General features: G+C 43.7%; 1 protein-coding gene across 2 annotated transcripts in view; it reads right to left on the reverse strand.

Annotated features, from left to right (window-relative positions):
- The window catches only part of LOC140496281 (cadherin-5-like), a 55,059-nt gene that overhangs the window by 8,547 nt on the left and 32,291 nt on the right, over positions 1-14,221 (reverse strand). For both annotated transcript variants that reach the window (XM_072595833.1, XM_072595834.1), the window contains 7 exons: positions 12,795-12,914; positions 8,503-8,670; positions 3,427-3,608; positions 2,249-2,490; positions 1,624-1,760; positions 811-923; positions 320-428 (listed from right to left, as the gene is read on the reverse strand). In XM_072595833.1, coding sequence (XP_072451934.1) covers positions 320-428; positions 811-923; positions 1,624-1,760; positions 2,249-2,490; positions 3,427-3,608; positions 8,503-8,670; positions 12,795-12,914 — 1,071 coding nt within the window. The remainder of the gene's footprint in view (positions 1-319; positions 429-810; positions 924-1,623; positions 1,761-2,248; positions 2,491-3,426; positions 3,609-8,502; positions 8,671-12,794; positions 12,915-14,221) is intronic.

Here is a 14,221-nt window from a genome sequence, read left to right on the forward strand (position 1 = left end):
ACCTGTTGGACCATAAGCTGGTGTCGTGTGATTTTTAACTTTGTCCACCCCAGTCCAACACCAACTCCTCCACCTCATGACTAACTTGTAACCTTCCTGCAAGTTGGTCTCCACATATCACCAGTGGGCTTTATTTGTGTTGTATATCATTATATGAAGTTTCTATTTCACTTCAACAAAGGTTCGTCTATTGTGAAAATGTCTATTAAAATCAGACAGCTGAATTTGGCTGTGTTTATTCATCACTCATTGACTAGTATTGCACAGCATCATTTCGGGTCCTTTCTCCCTGTTATATTATCCTGATGTTTTCACTTACTGCCATTGTCCTTGACTGAGAAGTTGCTGTCCTTCTCCGCTATCCTGAAATGAAATCTGACAGCTGGAGTAATTTCATCGAGATCAACAGCAGAGATCATTTGGATAACCTAGAGTCAATCCAAATAATAATACAGTATCACATAGTGTGTTCATATAAACAATATTATTCCTGAATCACATGTTGTGCTATTATATAATATAGACAGTGTGATAACCAGTATCACGTAATACATTAATACATACAATACACAATGTTATATCCAGTTACAGATGGTAACTTAATACATACTGTACACAACATTATATCCATTACCATATGACGTATTAATGCATACTATAGATGTTGTGATGCCCAGTATCGTGTGGGTTGACACCATATTCAGTATCACATGCTGTGTTAATATATATTATTATTCAGTGTCACATGGCAGTGTTATACATGTTAATATATTGCATGTTAATATAGATTTTTGGCCAGTCTCCACTCACCGTTCCAACTGCATCATCTTCACAGACATGGGGATTGTAGCTTTCAGCCAAAGTTGGAGCATTATCATTTTTATCCAACACTTTAATTGTCACGTGAGTGTAGGATGTGGAATCTATAAAGCAAACAGTAATTTAAGTGATTAGCAATGTGGAGAGGTATAGGGAAGGAAATGAGGTGCTCAGCTTCAGAGAAACTGAAGCAAGGGCTGCTAGTGGTGGAAATTTGAAATACTCTACAGCTTGGACTTGGAGGAGTGCAGCAGTCTCAGATAGTTATAGAGCTCGTGGAGATTATGGCTGAGGGAAGGGCAGGGTTCTGGAGATATTTTGAAGAGAAGAACAAGGGTTTTGCAATTGGAACTCATCAGACTGTGTGTCAATGTGATGCATAAGTAGGGGCAGGTTATACATGAACTGGAGAGCTTTGGATAATTCCAGATGGTTCATGGAAGGATGCTGACTAGAAGACCACTGGAACAGTTAATTGAATCCCTCCAGTGTGGAAGCAGGCCATTCAGTCCATCACTGACCCTCTGAAGAGCATCCCATCCCTGTTATCCTGGATTTCCCATGGCTAATTCACTCAGCCTGCACATCCTTGGACACCACGGGGCAATTTACATCTTTGGACTGAGAGAGGAAACCGGAGTACCTGAAGGAAACCGATGCAAGACACCCAAGGGTGGAATTGAACCCAGGTGCCTGGTGCTGTGAGGTAGCAGTGCTAACCACTGAGCCACCATGCCACCCCTTAAGTAGTGGTGATGACCCAGTCTGAAATGAAGGTCTCTGCAGGCAGGAATGGAGACTTACTGTTTTTGCCAACTTCATGGGCTGCCACTGTGATGTTGTGCCAGGCAATATCTTCTCGATCCAGCTCCACACCGGTTTTAATCACTCCATCATCTGGTCTGATGGTAAAAAATTCTTTCCCATCTATTAATGAGTACCTGGAGGCACAGAATGCATTTCCAAACAACATAACATTACAACGCTGAACTCAAAATATTCATTTAACTATGCTAAATTATTTCATGCTTTTGAGATTAAATGCATCAAATAACAATCCAAAGCATCAAGAGCACCAGATGGAATTGAATTGAGGGGCCCAGGGTGGTTTATACATGGAATAACATAAAGGCAGGAGTGAGTTACAGACTGGAATCTGATCTTGAGGTTCAAGGGGTTTATAAACCAAGGGTGATTTTAGACAAAAACATTTTCACTAAGTGAGCAGTTAGGGTCTGGAAGGTACCACCTGGAAATGTGGTGGAGCCAGGTTCAATTGAAGCATTTAAGAGGGAATTGGATGATTCTTTGGTTAAAAATGGTGTGCAAGAGTTTGAGGAAATTGCAATATCTGATACATTGCTCTCGTCTCCATTGAGTGAAATTCCGGGTGTTTATCCAAGATAATTGATCCAAGAGGATTCCTTACCAAATGCTGTTTTTGGCCCGGTCTGGGTCCTTAGCTGAAACCCTCCCGATCGAGGTGTCAATGGGCTGGTTCTCACTGACAGTGAAGGTGTAGTGACCTCGGCTGAATACCGGAGGCTCATCCACATCGAGCACATCAATAACAACAACTGTCTTAGTCTTGTACTTCAGCCCCTTCACTAATGTGGGGTTTTCTGCTTCCACTTCAATCTGGTGCTGTCGCTGCTTCTCAAAGTCCAGGCTCTGTTTAAATAGAAAGCAGATGGCAAAAACAGTGCAAGCTGTGGCGTTGACTTGGTAATTAGTAGAAACAAACTCAAAGGACAAGGGAGAACTCAAAATCCTGAATCCTCACTGACCCCCACCACAATATCTACTTTCCTCACTCCCCTCTCCCATATCCTCACCGCCTCCTGCTCCCACATGCTCACACCATCTCCTACCCATGTCTACACACACTGCCCCTCCTCTGTCCCCACATTCCTTTCCCATGTCCCCACCCCCCTCCTGCTCCCACATGCTCAGCCCGTCTCCCCCATGTCCTTCCCCTCCCATTTCAATATTGCGAGACTTCTGTATGCACTGCAGCCTTTGCTTGTGATATGATATGTATATTCAGTCTGGGACCGTGTTCATGTCTGAATTAGAGGGTGGGATCAGTTGTGTGTGTGTCAACCTTTTATAGCAAGTGGTGATAGTTTCACGGTTATCGTTACTGTGACAAGCTTTCGATTCCCAATTTACTTTTAAAACTAATTAATTGAATTTAAATTTCACCAATTACCCACTTGGAGCTTGAACCTACATTCCCAGAACTATTAGCTGGGGCTTCTGGATCACTTATCCAGTGAAATTATCATGCCATCACCTTCACCAGCACCTCCTAAGTATGGCCTCTCTAGAGGCTAGAGGGAACGGCAGCAGATACAAGGGAATGGCATCCCTTTCAAGTTCTCCTCCAAGCCAATCTGCATCCTGACTTGGAAATATATCGCCGTTCCTTCAGTGTCACTGGGTCCAAATCCTGGAATTCCCTCCCTAAGGGCATTGTGGACTGCAGCGTTTCCAGACAGCAGCTCACTCCCACCTTTTAAGGAGTTGGCCAACAAATGCTGTCCTTGCCAGTGAGGCCCACAAACAATGAAAGAATGAAAGAAAATACAGTGAGTATCAACTTACCTTCTTTACTGTTATAACTCCCTCTTGTGTATGTGGGTCTGTTTTAATGTCAAACATACTGTTGCGACTGACAATGGTGTACAATATTTTTGCATTCTCTCCTTCATCCAGGTCCTTGGCTTTCACTCGATTTACTGCACTTCCAATTGTGGCATCCTCCAAAACAGAATAGTTGTATTGCCCTGCAGATATAGTAAAACTCACATTCATATTGGTTAGGAGGTCGCTGCAAAGATAATACTGTGTTGTATTATGAGCCAGTTTCCTCATTACCCCTCTCCCCAGCCCAGTTCCAACCTTCCAGTTCAGCACCATCCTCATGACCTACCTGCCAATCTTCCTTCCCATCTACCTGCTCCACCCTCCCCTCTGACCTATCACCTTCATTCCCACCCCATCCACCCATTGTACTCTTTGCTACTTTCCCCCACCCTCCTCTCTGACCTATCACCTTCATCCCCATCCCTATTCATCTATTGTACTCTTTGCAACTTTCCCCCCAGCCCCACCCCCTCCCATTTATCTCTCCACCCTGGAGGCTCCCTGCCTCCATTCCTGATGAAGGGCTTTTGCCCGAAACGTCGATTTTCCTGCTCCTCGGATGCTGCCTGACCTGCTGTGCTTTTCCAGCACCACTCTAATCTAGACCCTGTATTATGAGATAGTCAGGTCTGTACTTTTCAAACAGCTCCACAACATGACAGCATATGCTGTGCCTGTACAAAAGAACCCACTTGACTTCAGGCACAGTCTCTTCGCAATGGAGTCAGTGTCATCAGCCAGTGAAGTGCATTGTATGGTAACACCAGTAAGTAAGCACAGAGCCCAGACTATGTGTGTAAGCCTGTGGTATCCTAGTCTTGATAACAAATAGTGCTGTAAGTAAACTTCAAGACATCTATCTATTAAGAACGTGATGCTTTTGTGGCATATGTTGAAAGAGCCGCCTTGTAGAAAACCTTAAATCACAGGCCACTAATAATATGCAAATTGGTCAGAGGTTCAGGAAATTCAGATACACTCTTGGAGTTGAAACCTCGAGGATTTGCGTGTGAACATACATACAGACAGACCAATGAGGAGCAGGAATAAGCCACTCAGAATTGAATCTGCACAGCTGATCAATAAGATCATGTCGGATCTGATTATTCCACAATCCCACCTACTCCATCATTGACCCCAATCTGCTTAACATGTGCTATATATGTTTTCATTACTTGCTTCATGCCAATCTGAGTTCACCTTTCATTCCTTATTACCTTTAAGAACTTGGTTTAAAAAAAATAGAAATTTAGCTTCAAAATCTGTTCTCCCTCTGAAGACCAACGTTCACCTCCCGCCACCGCCCCCCGCCCCCCCCCTCACCCTAGCTCTGTGATGGATCTAGAAATCCTTGTGCAGGGAGTTGCAATGTTCATTCACAGAGAGAGAGGACAAACAGAAGGGATGCTATTCTCTTGAGTTTAGAGGAATGAAATGTGATCTCATTGGAACATAAGAAGTTCTTGGAAAGGGTCGATGCTAAGAGGTTGCTTCCCTGGGCAGTATAGTCTTGCCTCAGAATAATCTGAAATTGGGAGCAGTGGTGAAGTGGTAATGTCACAGTGTGGGTAATATGAAAATCCAGGTGAATGTTCTGCGGACATGGGACTCTGGAATAAAAACTAGCTTAATGGAATCCCTAAAGCCATTGTAAATTGTCATGAAAAACCCCTCTGGCTCATGAGGGAAAGAAATATGATGTCCTCACCTGGTCAGGTCTACATGTGACTCCACAACAACATAGTTGACCCTTAACTGTCTTCTGGGCAAATAAGAACAGGCAATAAATGTTGGCATAACCAGTGATGCCTTCATCTTATGAAATGAATAAAATAGGGATTGGGCCCTTAGGGCTGTGATGATGCAACATTTCATCACTCAGAAGGTTGTGTATCCTTGGCATTCTTTATCCCAGAGGATTGTGGAAGCTCAGTCATTGCGTAATCCAAGACAGAGGTTGGTAAATGCTTGGTTACGAGAAGATTCGGTGGATATGGGGATTGTGCATCAGGGTGGATTTTAGGAAGATTGACCACCATGATCTTGCAGAATGGTGCAGCACACAAGACATCAGCATCTAACCTGCTTCTATTTTTTAATGTTCCTATGTGCTTAATTCGCATAAATGAATTTGCACGTGATGTACCTGGTATGGTAGTAGAGGAAGTGTGCAGTGCGGCATTTTTCATGGGATGTGTGCAGCGTTGGCAATGCCAGCCTCTGTTGTCCCTCTCTTATTGCCCATGAACTGAGTGCCTTGCTCAGTCATTTCAGAGGATATTGGAGAGTCAACCACATTGCTGTGGGTCTGGAGACATACGTAGGCCAGACCAGGTAAGGATGGCAGATTCCTTCCCTAAAGGACATTAGTGAATCAGGTGTGTTTTTCTTGACAATGAACAATGGATTCATGGACATCGTTTGTGGGAGAAGTGACTCCATGTTGACTGTGGAAGCCATTTTCCCTAACCAGAGGAAACATGTTAGTTAAACGACCCGTTAGTTGGATTCTCTCACTGATAATGCTGTTGTGCCTCTGCACCCACTGCTGAGACCCCTGAGGGATCTCTCACTCCATGGGAGCTCCAGCTAAAACAATAGGAGAAAGTGAAGACTTTTTGATGAAGGCCCCTCCTGATGAAGGGCTTATGCCTGAAACTTCGACTCTTCTGCTCCTCGAATGCTGCCTGACTGACTGTGCTTTTCCAGCACCACACTCTCCGCTAAAACAATATCCCTGCAGACAAGATGTCACCAAACTATTTAATATTGATAGTCTCTAAACACTTGCTACTATGAACAGGATGCTACCTGAGCGGTTTCAATTGTACAACTGATCAATGTTGTTAGACCAGTAGCGTTGTTAGCCTTTTAATATTGTTAAACTATCTGTTGTAGTTAGACTTGTAATGTTCTGTAACAAACAATCAGCCATTTGTAACCCTTTATAAACTGTATACGCCTGTAGCTGGGGGGAGAATTTACAAATCATCAGTGCTGAGTGATCATTCCGAGCTGAGAATTCATTCTGAACTGAGCTGTCATTTCGAGCTGAGAGGTCATTCCGAGCTGAACGGTCATTCCAAGCTGAACTTTCATAGCGAGCTGAACGGTTATTCCGTGCTGAGTGATCATTCCGAGCTGAACGGTCATTCCAAGCTGAACTGTCATACCGAGCTGAGCGGTCATTCAGTGCTGACTGGTCATTCCGAGCTGAGCGGTCATTCCGAGCTGAGCGGTCATTCAATGCTGACCAGTCATTCTGAGCTGAGCGGTCATTCCAAGCTGAATGATCATTCCGAGCTGAGGGATCATTCCGAGCTCAGGGATCATTCCGAGTTAACCTGTCATTCCGGGCTGAGTGGTCATTTACCTCTTCCCACGATATCGTGAAACAAACCAACATGCCAATTTCACAAGGTTTGCGTACGAGGTTTATTGGAAATAGGAAATTTATCCGACTTCATTAGACTCCAGTTTTTTAAAATTGAATTCAAATTGCAAAATATGCCAAGACAGGATTCAAACCCGGATTCCCAGAACATTACCTGTGTCTACTGGGGCATGGTGGGCCAGTGGTCAACACTGCTGCCTCACAGCGCCAAGGACCCAGGTGCAATTCCAGCCTCGGGTGATGGTCAGTGGGGGTTTACACATGCTCCCTGCATCTGAATGGGTTTCCTCTGGGTGCTCTGGTTTCCTCCCACAATCCAAAGATTTGCAGAATAGATTAATTGGCCATACTAAATTGCCACAGTGTTCAGGGATGTGTTAGTGAGGGGTAAATGTAGAGAAATAAGAGAAAGGGTTTTGGTGGGATACTCTTCAGAGGGTTGGTGTGGACTTGATTGGCCGAAGGGCCAATTTCCACACTGTAGGGATTCTATGAATTAATAAGCTAGTGCTATTACCACTAGAACATTGCCTCCCCTAGCCTGAAAATAATAGATATTTGATCTTTGTTGCCTCTATGGTTTCACCAATTGTCTTCTGCCTCTACCTCCCCTTTGAGCCTGCTAGCCATATGGTCCCTAGCCTGAAGTCCTCTCCTGTTAGTACCACCTCCACATTAAGGTTCGCTTAGTCATATGGAATTGTTATTGAAGTAAAAAAATCAATTAATCCCTTCATGATTATTGCAAACTCTTACAAATTATTTTCAAACATTCTTCAAATCAGTGATTGATATGGCTTTGAGAAAGCTCTGCATTAATTATGCTATGGAGTGCTGTAGCTATGTTTCTGGATTGTGCTTCACCCATTGACTCAATCCTGTGTAGCTGTCCCTCTGTGGATTCTATACTTGTTGGGTTCTCCTCAATGTTCAGTGTCTGTCCTGCAGTTTTAGACGCTGCTTTGTTTTGCGAAACTGCTATTACTCTGAGTCCCTTGTATCTATAGCACATTCTTAACTTAGACTAAGTCTCTCTCAAACTCAGTAATCCTGTAAACTCTTTGTTTGTAATAAGACATTGTGCACAGATCCTTAGTATAGTGCTTCTTCCAAATCTCTGTTGTAGGATTCTCTCTGCTGATGACTGAGTTACATGATAATTTTAAATATCATCATCATTATTATTGTGTTGATTTCCTACTATACTATGAATTCCACAGATATTTTAAAGAAATTATACATTTTCCTTACTTCTGGTCAAGAATTACCATAGCATATGGTTATACTCCTTTCTTCCCTCTTAAATAAAGTTTCCTGTTAAATGTGTCTCTGTCTTTTGAAAATTGAATTAAGACTACTTAGTTGGACATGAGAAATCTAGTTTTTCACACAAACGTTGGCAGAAATTTACAATTCTACTTTGTATAAGGCTGTGCATTAGAAGGGATTAGCAATTTCAAGACTGGGGGCAATAAGGGCTTTGTTGGGTTAAGGTGTCAGGGCTTTGTAACCAACGTATGTAAATAGATCTGTGATCCAGATCAGCCCCAATCAACTCAGACGGTAGAGCAGGCATGAGTTATTGAATGATTTCCTGCTGTTTATAAGTCTCCACTTCAATGAGTGTGATAGGATCTTACTGTGTGGGAAGTAGGGGGCGTTGTCATTGATGTCAGTCAGAGAGATATATACAGTAGCAGTTGAGCTCATTCCTCCTTGTTCAAGACCCATGTCCTTGGCTTGGACAATGACCCGAAAGTCTTTCTTCCTCTCCCTGTCCAGGTTAGGGTTCACAACACGTATGATTCCTACAAATAAAGAGAAGAATAACATTTGTCATTAGAGGTGCTCTTTAATGCTATTGTAAATGAAAGTCATCACAGGCAAACTCTATAAGAGAAACAAGACTTATAGATATATCTCAGCCTTTCGACATCGCCGGGGATTGTCTCCTATAATAGGTCAGGTTAAAGTGGAGGGACTGTTACGCACAGCAAGGTCCCACATACAGTTGGTTTCAGTGAAGTTGGTCACAAGATGAATATTGACCAGGATACTGGGGATATTTCACCTTCTCTGTTCAAAGTAGTGGCTGGTGGATATTTTACAATCTGCCCTGAGAGAGTGGATGGAGTATCATCTTAATGTTGCACATGATCGAAGGTACCTCTTGCAGTGCAGCACTCCCTCAGCTGTACTGTAGGAGACTGAGCCTGGATAATGTGCTCAAGTACCTGGAGTGGAATTCAGATGCATCACATAACATATGGACGTGCGAATAAGGAACAGCAATAGACCATTCTGCCCTTGAGTCTGCTCGGCCATTCAATAAGATCAGAGCTGAACTGATTACTCCACACTCCCACCTGACCTCGATAAACTACCCCCCACCCCTTCCACCTCTGCCTTAAACATATCAAGGACTTTGCTTCCATCATCTTTGAAGGAATAGTTCCAAAGACTCCATCCTCTGTGAGAACTTTTATTAGCCACATCTCCATTTTAAATACTACAAAGACCGTGTCTTTATTTTTGTGTTGTTTAAATTGTGGACTGAAATGAGAAAAGAGTTGTTTGAAAACTAAGGATTGATTTTACGTTTTGAGAGCCAGTAAATTGATATTCATTGCTGTGGGTTGCAACAGTGTTTGCAGATGAACTGGATCCAAGCGACTGTGTACAGATTTGAGTGGCAACAAGAGGTTGATTAGTCTGTAGACAGTGACCAATTGTTGATGTCAAATGCCTTCTGCCTGCCAACAACCTAATGTGATTAGTTCTCAGGTAACTAAACAGCTTGGGATTGTGAACAAGATACAGAGAAGATTTCAGCTTTCCACCAGCCGAGGGGCTCTCTCTCTGTTTGCTTCAGAAGGCCACTTTCAGCCTGAAGTACACCAGAGTTTCTTTCCTTCAGCAGAATATGTGTCAATTAATTGACATTGCTTTAATAACAGCGGGGAAGAAACTGTTCTTGAACCTGTTGGTGCGTGTGTTCAAGCTTCTGTATCTTCTGCCTGATGGAGGAGGTTGTAGGAGAGCATTACCGGGGTGATGATATTGGCAGCCTTTCCGTGGCAGAGAGAGGTCTAAATCATAGAATCCCTACAGTGTAGAGGTGGGCCATTTTGCCCATTGGGTCCACACTGATCCTTTGAAGTGCATCCTATCTGCTACCCTATCCCTGTAACCGTGCATTTCCCATGGCTAACCTACCTAGCTTGCACGCCCCCGAACACTATGGACAATTTAGCATGGCCAATTCCCCTTGACCTGCATGCCTTTGGACTGTGGGAGAAAACTGGAGCACCCTGAGGAAACCCATGCAGACACGGGGAGAATTCTAGCCTGAGGCTGGAATCAAACCCAGGTCACTGACATGGTGTTGTACCAGTGCTAACCACTGAGCCACCGTGCTGTCCCATGGATGGGAGGTTGGCTTGTGTGATGGTCTGGGCTGTGTTCACAACTCTCTGTGGTTTCTTACAGTCCTGGGCAGATCAGTTGCCATACCAAGCCGAGATGCACCAAGTTAGGATGCTTCCTATAGAAGTTGGTGAGGGTTGTGATGTGTCTGGTGATAGTGGGGATTGAATTCTATTGTTTCTAGACAGTGATCTCTGGTTCCAGATTCTTCCACAAGAGGAAACGTTGTCTCCACATCCACTCAATCAAGAGCCCTCAGGATCTTCTATGCTTCAATCAAGCCAATACTTAATATTCTAATGCATACAAGCCTAACCTGTCCAGTCTTTCCTCATAAGCCTTTGGTATAGGTCTCATAAATATTCTCTGACTTCTGTCTAATGCACTTACACCCATCCTTAAATAAGGTGATCTACATTGTACACTATGCTGTTGTCTTGGAGGAGAAAGTGAGGACTGCAGACGTTGGAGATCAGAGTCGAGATGTGGCGCTGGGAAAACACAGCAGGTCAGGCAGCATCCGGGGAGCAGGAGAATCGATGTTTTGGGCATGAGCCATTCACCATGTCTTACCAATGCCCTGTGCAACTGAAGGACAATCTCCCTAAGTTTGTATTCAATTCCCCCTCACAATAAATAATAACATTCTGATTACTTGTTATATTTGCATTCTGAACTTTCATGATTCATGCATGAGGATACCCAGATCCATTTATTTCTTTCAACTCAGTAATCTCTCACTATTTGGATAATATGTTTCTTTTCTTCTTGCCAAAATGGACAATTTTACATCTTCCCATGTGATACTCCATTTGCCAGATCTTTGTCCACTCTGTTACCTTATCTATATTCTTTGTAGCTTCCATATGTCCTTCTCACAAATTACTTTCTTACTTATGGTGATTACTGTTTTTGTCTGAGCCAGTCTTGTGCTTCTGGGGCAGCACAGTGGCTCTTTGGTTAGGACTGCTGCCTCATAGTGCCAGGCCCAGGCTTGGTTCCAGCCTCAGGCAACTGACTGTGTGGAGTTTTCCCATTCTCCCCGTGTCTGCGTGGGTTTCCTCTGGGTGCTCCGGTTTCCTCCCACAGTCCAAAGATGTGAAGATTAGGTGAATTGGCCATGCTAAATTGCCCACAATGTTCAGGAATGTGTAGGCTAGGTGCATTAGTCAGGAGTAAATGTGCAGTAATGTGGCAGGGGAATGGACTTAGATGGGATACTCCTCGGAGGGTCGGTGTTGAATTTGTTGGGCCAAAGGGCTGTTTCCACAATGTAGGCATTCTTTGATCTTACCTTTGTGTCATCAGCAAATTTAGCTACCAAACCTTCAGTCCTTTCACCCGATTCATTTATATAAATTGTAAAAACTTGAGAGCCAGCACTGACCCGATGACACACCACTTTTACCAACAAAAAGATGACCCATTTATTCCTACTCTCTGCTTCCTACAGCCAGGAGAAAATGAGGACTGCAGATGCTGGAGATCAGAGTTGAGAGTGTGGTGCTGGAAAAGCACAGGAGGTCAGGCAGCATCTATGGAGCAGGGGAATTGACGTTTCAGTGGTTTCCTGTTTCCTATAACCAGCCAACCTTCTGTTGGAGTTAATATGCTGCTCCTGCATCATGGGTTGTTATTTTCCACAGTAACTAACGCAGGTAGATTAATGCCTGATACCAATGACATAAATAGAAAGCAGGAGACAACAGCTTTGCTTCACTTGGAGGTCGCCACTGATGATGTTCCTTAGCCAGGTAATCCAACCTACAGCTCAGCGAGCAAACCTACACCCTAAACCTCAAACTGAGCTACAAACCTTGCAAAAATGACATAAATGTTCATGGCACTTTCTTTCTTGGTGATGTATGAGGATGAAAATATTTGGCCCTAGAAGGTTCAGGATTACTCCCCTACTGTTCTGTGAAATTAACCTGACAGGAGGATGGGTTAGATTAGATTCCCTACAGTGTGGAAACAGGCCCTTCAGCCCAACAAGTCCACACTGACCCTCCGAAGAGTTACCCACCCAGACCCATTTCCCCTTGACTAATGCACCTAACACTATGGGCAATTTAGCACGGCCAATTCACCTGACCTGTACATCTTTGGATTGTGGGAGGAAACCCACACAGACACGGGGAGAATGTGAAAACTCCACACAGCCAGTCACCCGAGGCTGGGATCGAACCTGGGACTCTGGTGCTGAGGCTGCAGTGCTAACCACTGAGCCACCGTGCTGCCCAACTGAAGGCCGAATCCAAAGACAGTGAACAAAACTGCAAAAAAGGAAAAATTAGAACAGAAATCCCTGAAATGAATGAGAGTGAACCTGCTATTTGGCAGAATGCTAAATGTGTTGATTACCCTTTGCTACTGTTCCCTCTCCTTTCCCCTATCCAGTACAAGTAGTGGCTGCTGTTTTAGTCTGAGCCAGTCTTGTGTTTCTAGGGAAGGCTTATTTCATTCCCAGCAGTTCAAGTGAGTGAAATTGGAATTGATTGCTTACCTGTCATCTGATCAATGGAGAAATTGTTCTCATTGTTTAGTAGCTTGTAAGTCACTTCTGTATGTTTGCCAACAGTTGGGTCATCTGGGTCATGAGCACTCACAGTGAGAATGGAAGTTCCTGCAGTGGAGACACAAAAGCACAAAATCACAAATTATTAAGTAACTTATTCAAACCCTACTCTATTGGCATTATTTGTAGAGGAATGGGTTAATATTTATTTAGTTTGGAGGAGAGCATGGTCACTCTACTCCCACTTTGAGTCACATGTGACCAAAACCAAATTAATCTTTTTAATGTTTGTCTGATTGTAAAACTCTCTCAATGCAAGCAAATTCCCATCATCACTTTAGATTTCTGTAACACTGGGTTTAAAAAACAGTCACAGCTCCAGAAATCCTGACAAGTTAATCATTAAGACCTATCATACACCAAAAACCACATGCCACTAGTTCACACTCCAAATTCCAAAATAATTGATATTAATGTACAGATAAATCATGTACCTTACATCTAGCATGAAACAACGGGGGCGGCACGGTGGCACAGTGGTTAGCACTGCTGCCTCACAGCACCAGAGACCTGGGTTCAATTCCCGCCTCAGGTGACTGACTGTGTGGAGTTTGCACCTTCTCCCCATGTCTGCGTGGGTTTCCTCCCACAGTCCAAAGATGTGCAGGCCAGGTGAATTGACCATGCTAAATTGCCCGTAGTGTTAGGTTAGGGGTATGGGTGGGTTGTGGGTCGGTGTGGACTTTTTGGGCCGAAGGGCCTGTTTCCACACTGTAAGTAATCTAATCTAAACCATTGGCACTTCCTAAATTAATGTTTTAGATAATTCACTGAAAAATACTGGTTTCACCATGTGACCAGATCATTTTGTCCAGAAGCTTATAGAGAAGCAGAAAGATGTGTTAGCACTATCATGGAGCTGATGACAAGGAATCACAACGTAGAAAAAACCCAAAAGAATTGCAGGTGCTGTTAATTAGAAATAAAAAATAGAAATTGCTGGAAAAGCTCAGCAGGTCTGGCAGCATCTACAGAGTGAAATCAAGAGTTAACATTTCGGGTCCAGTGACCCTTCCTAAGAACTGATGGTAGCTAGGAAAATGTCCATTTATATGCAGAAGATAGGGTGTGGGGAGAGGGTAAGAGGAAACAACAAGTGGGATAGAGCCCAAGGAGAGAGAAGAGCAGTTGGACAGACAGAGGAGTGGATAACAATCCAGCTAGGGCGGTGAATAGCTATTAATCGGGACTATTAGTGGCTACTAATGGATTTTGTTGAATAGCAGTCTGTGTGATAACAGGGCCTGGTGTGTTGGTGTTGGGGTAAGGACATGGGAGAGCTCAATCCCTAAAGCTGTTGAGTCCAGAAGGAGGGGCACCAAGTCAAAAATGAGGTATTGCTCTTCCAGCTTGCA

This window comes from Chiloscyllium punctatum, chromosome 26, assembly GCF_047496795.1.
Source record: "Chiloscyllium punctatum isolate Juve2018m chromosome 26, sChiPun1.3, whole genome shotgun sequence".
In the NCBI taxonomy this organism is placed as follows: Eukaryota; Metazoa; Chordata; class Chondrichthyes; order Orectolobiformes; family Hemiscylliidae; genus Chiloscyllium; species Chiloscyllium punctatum.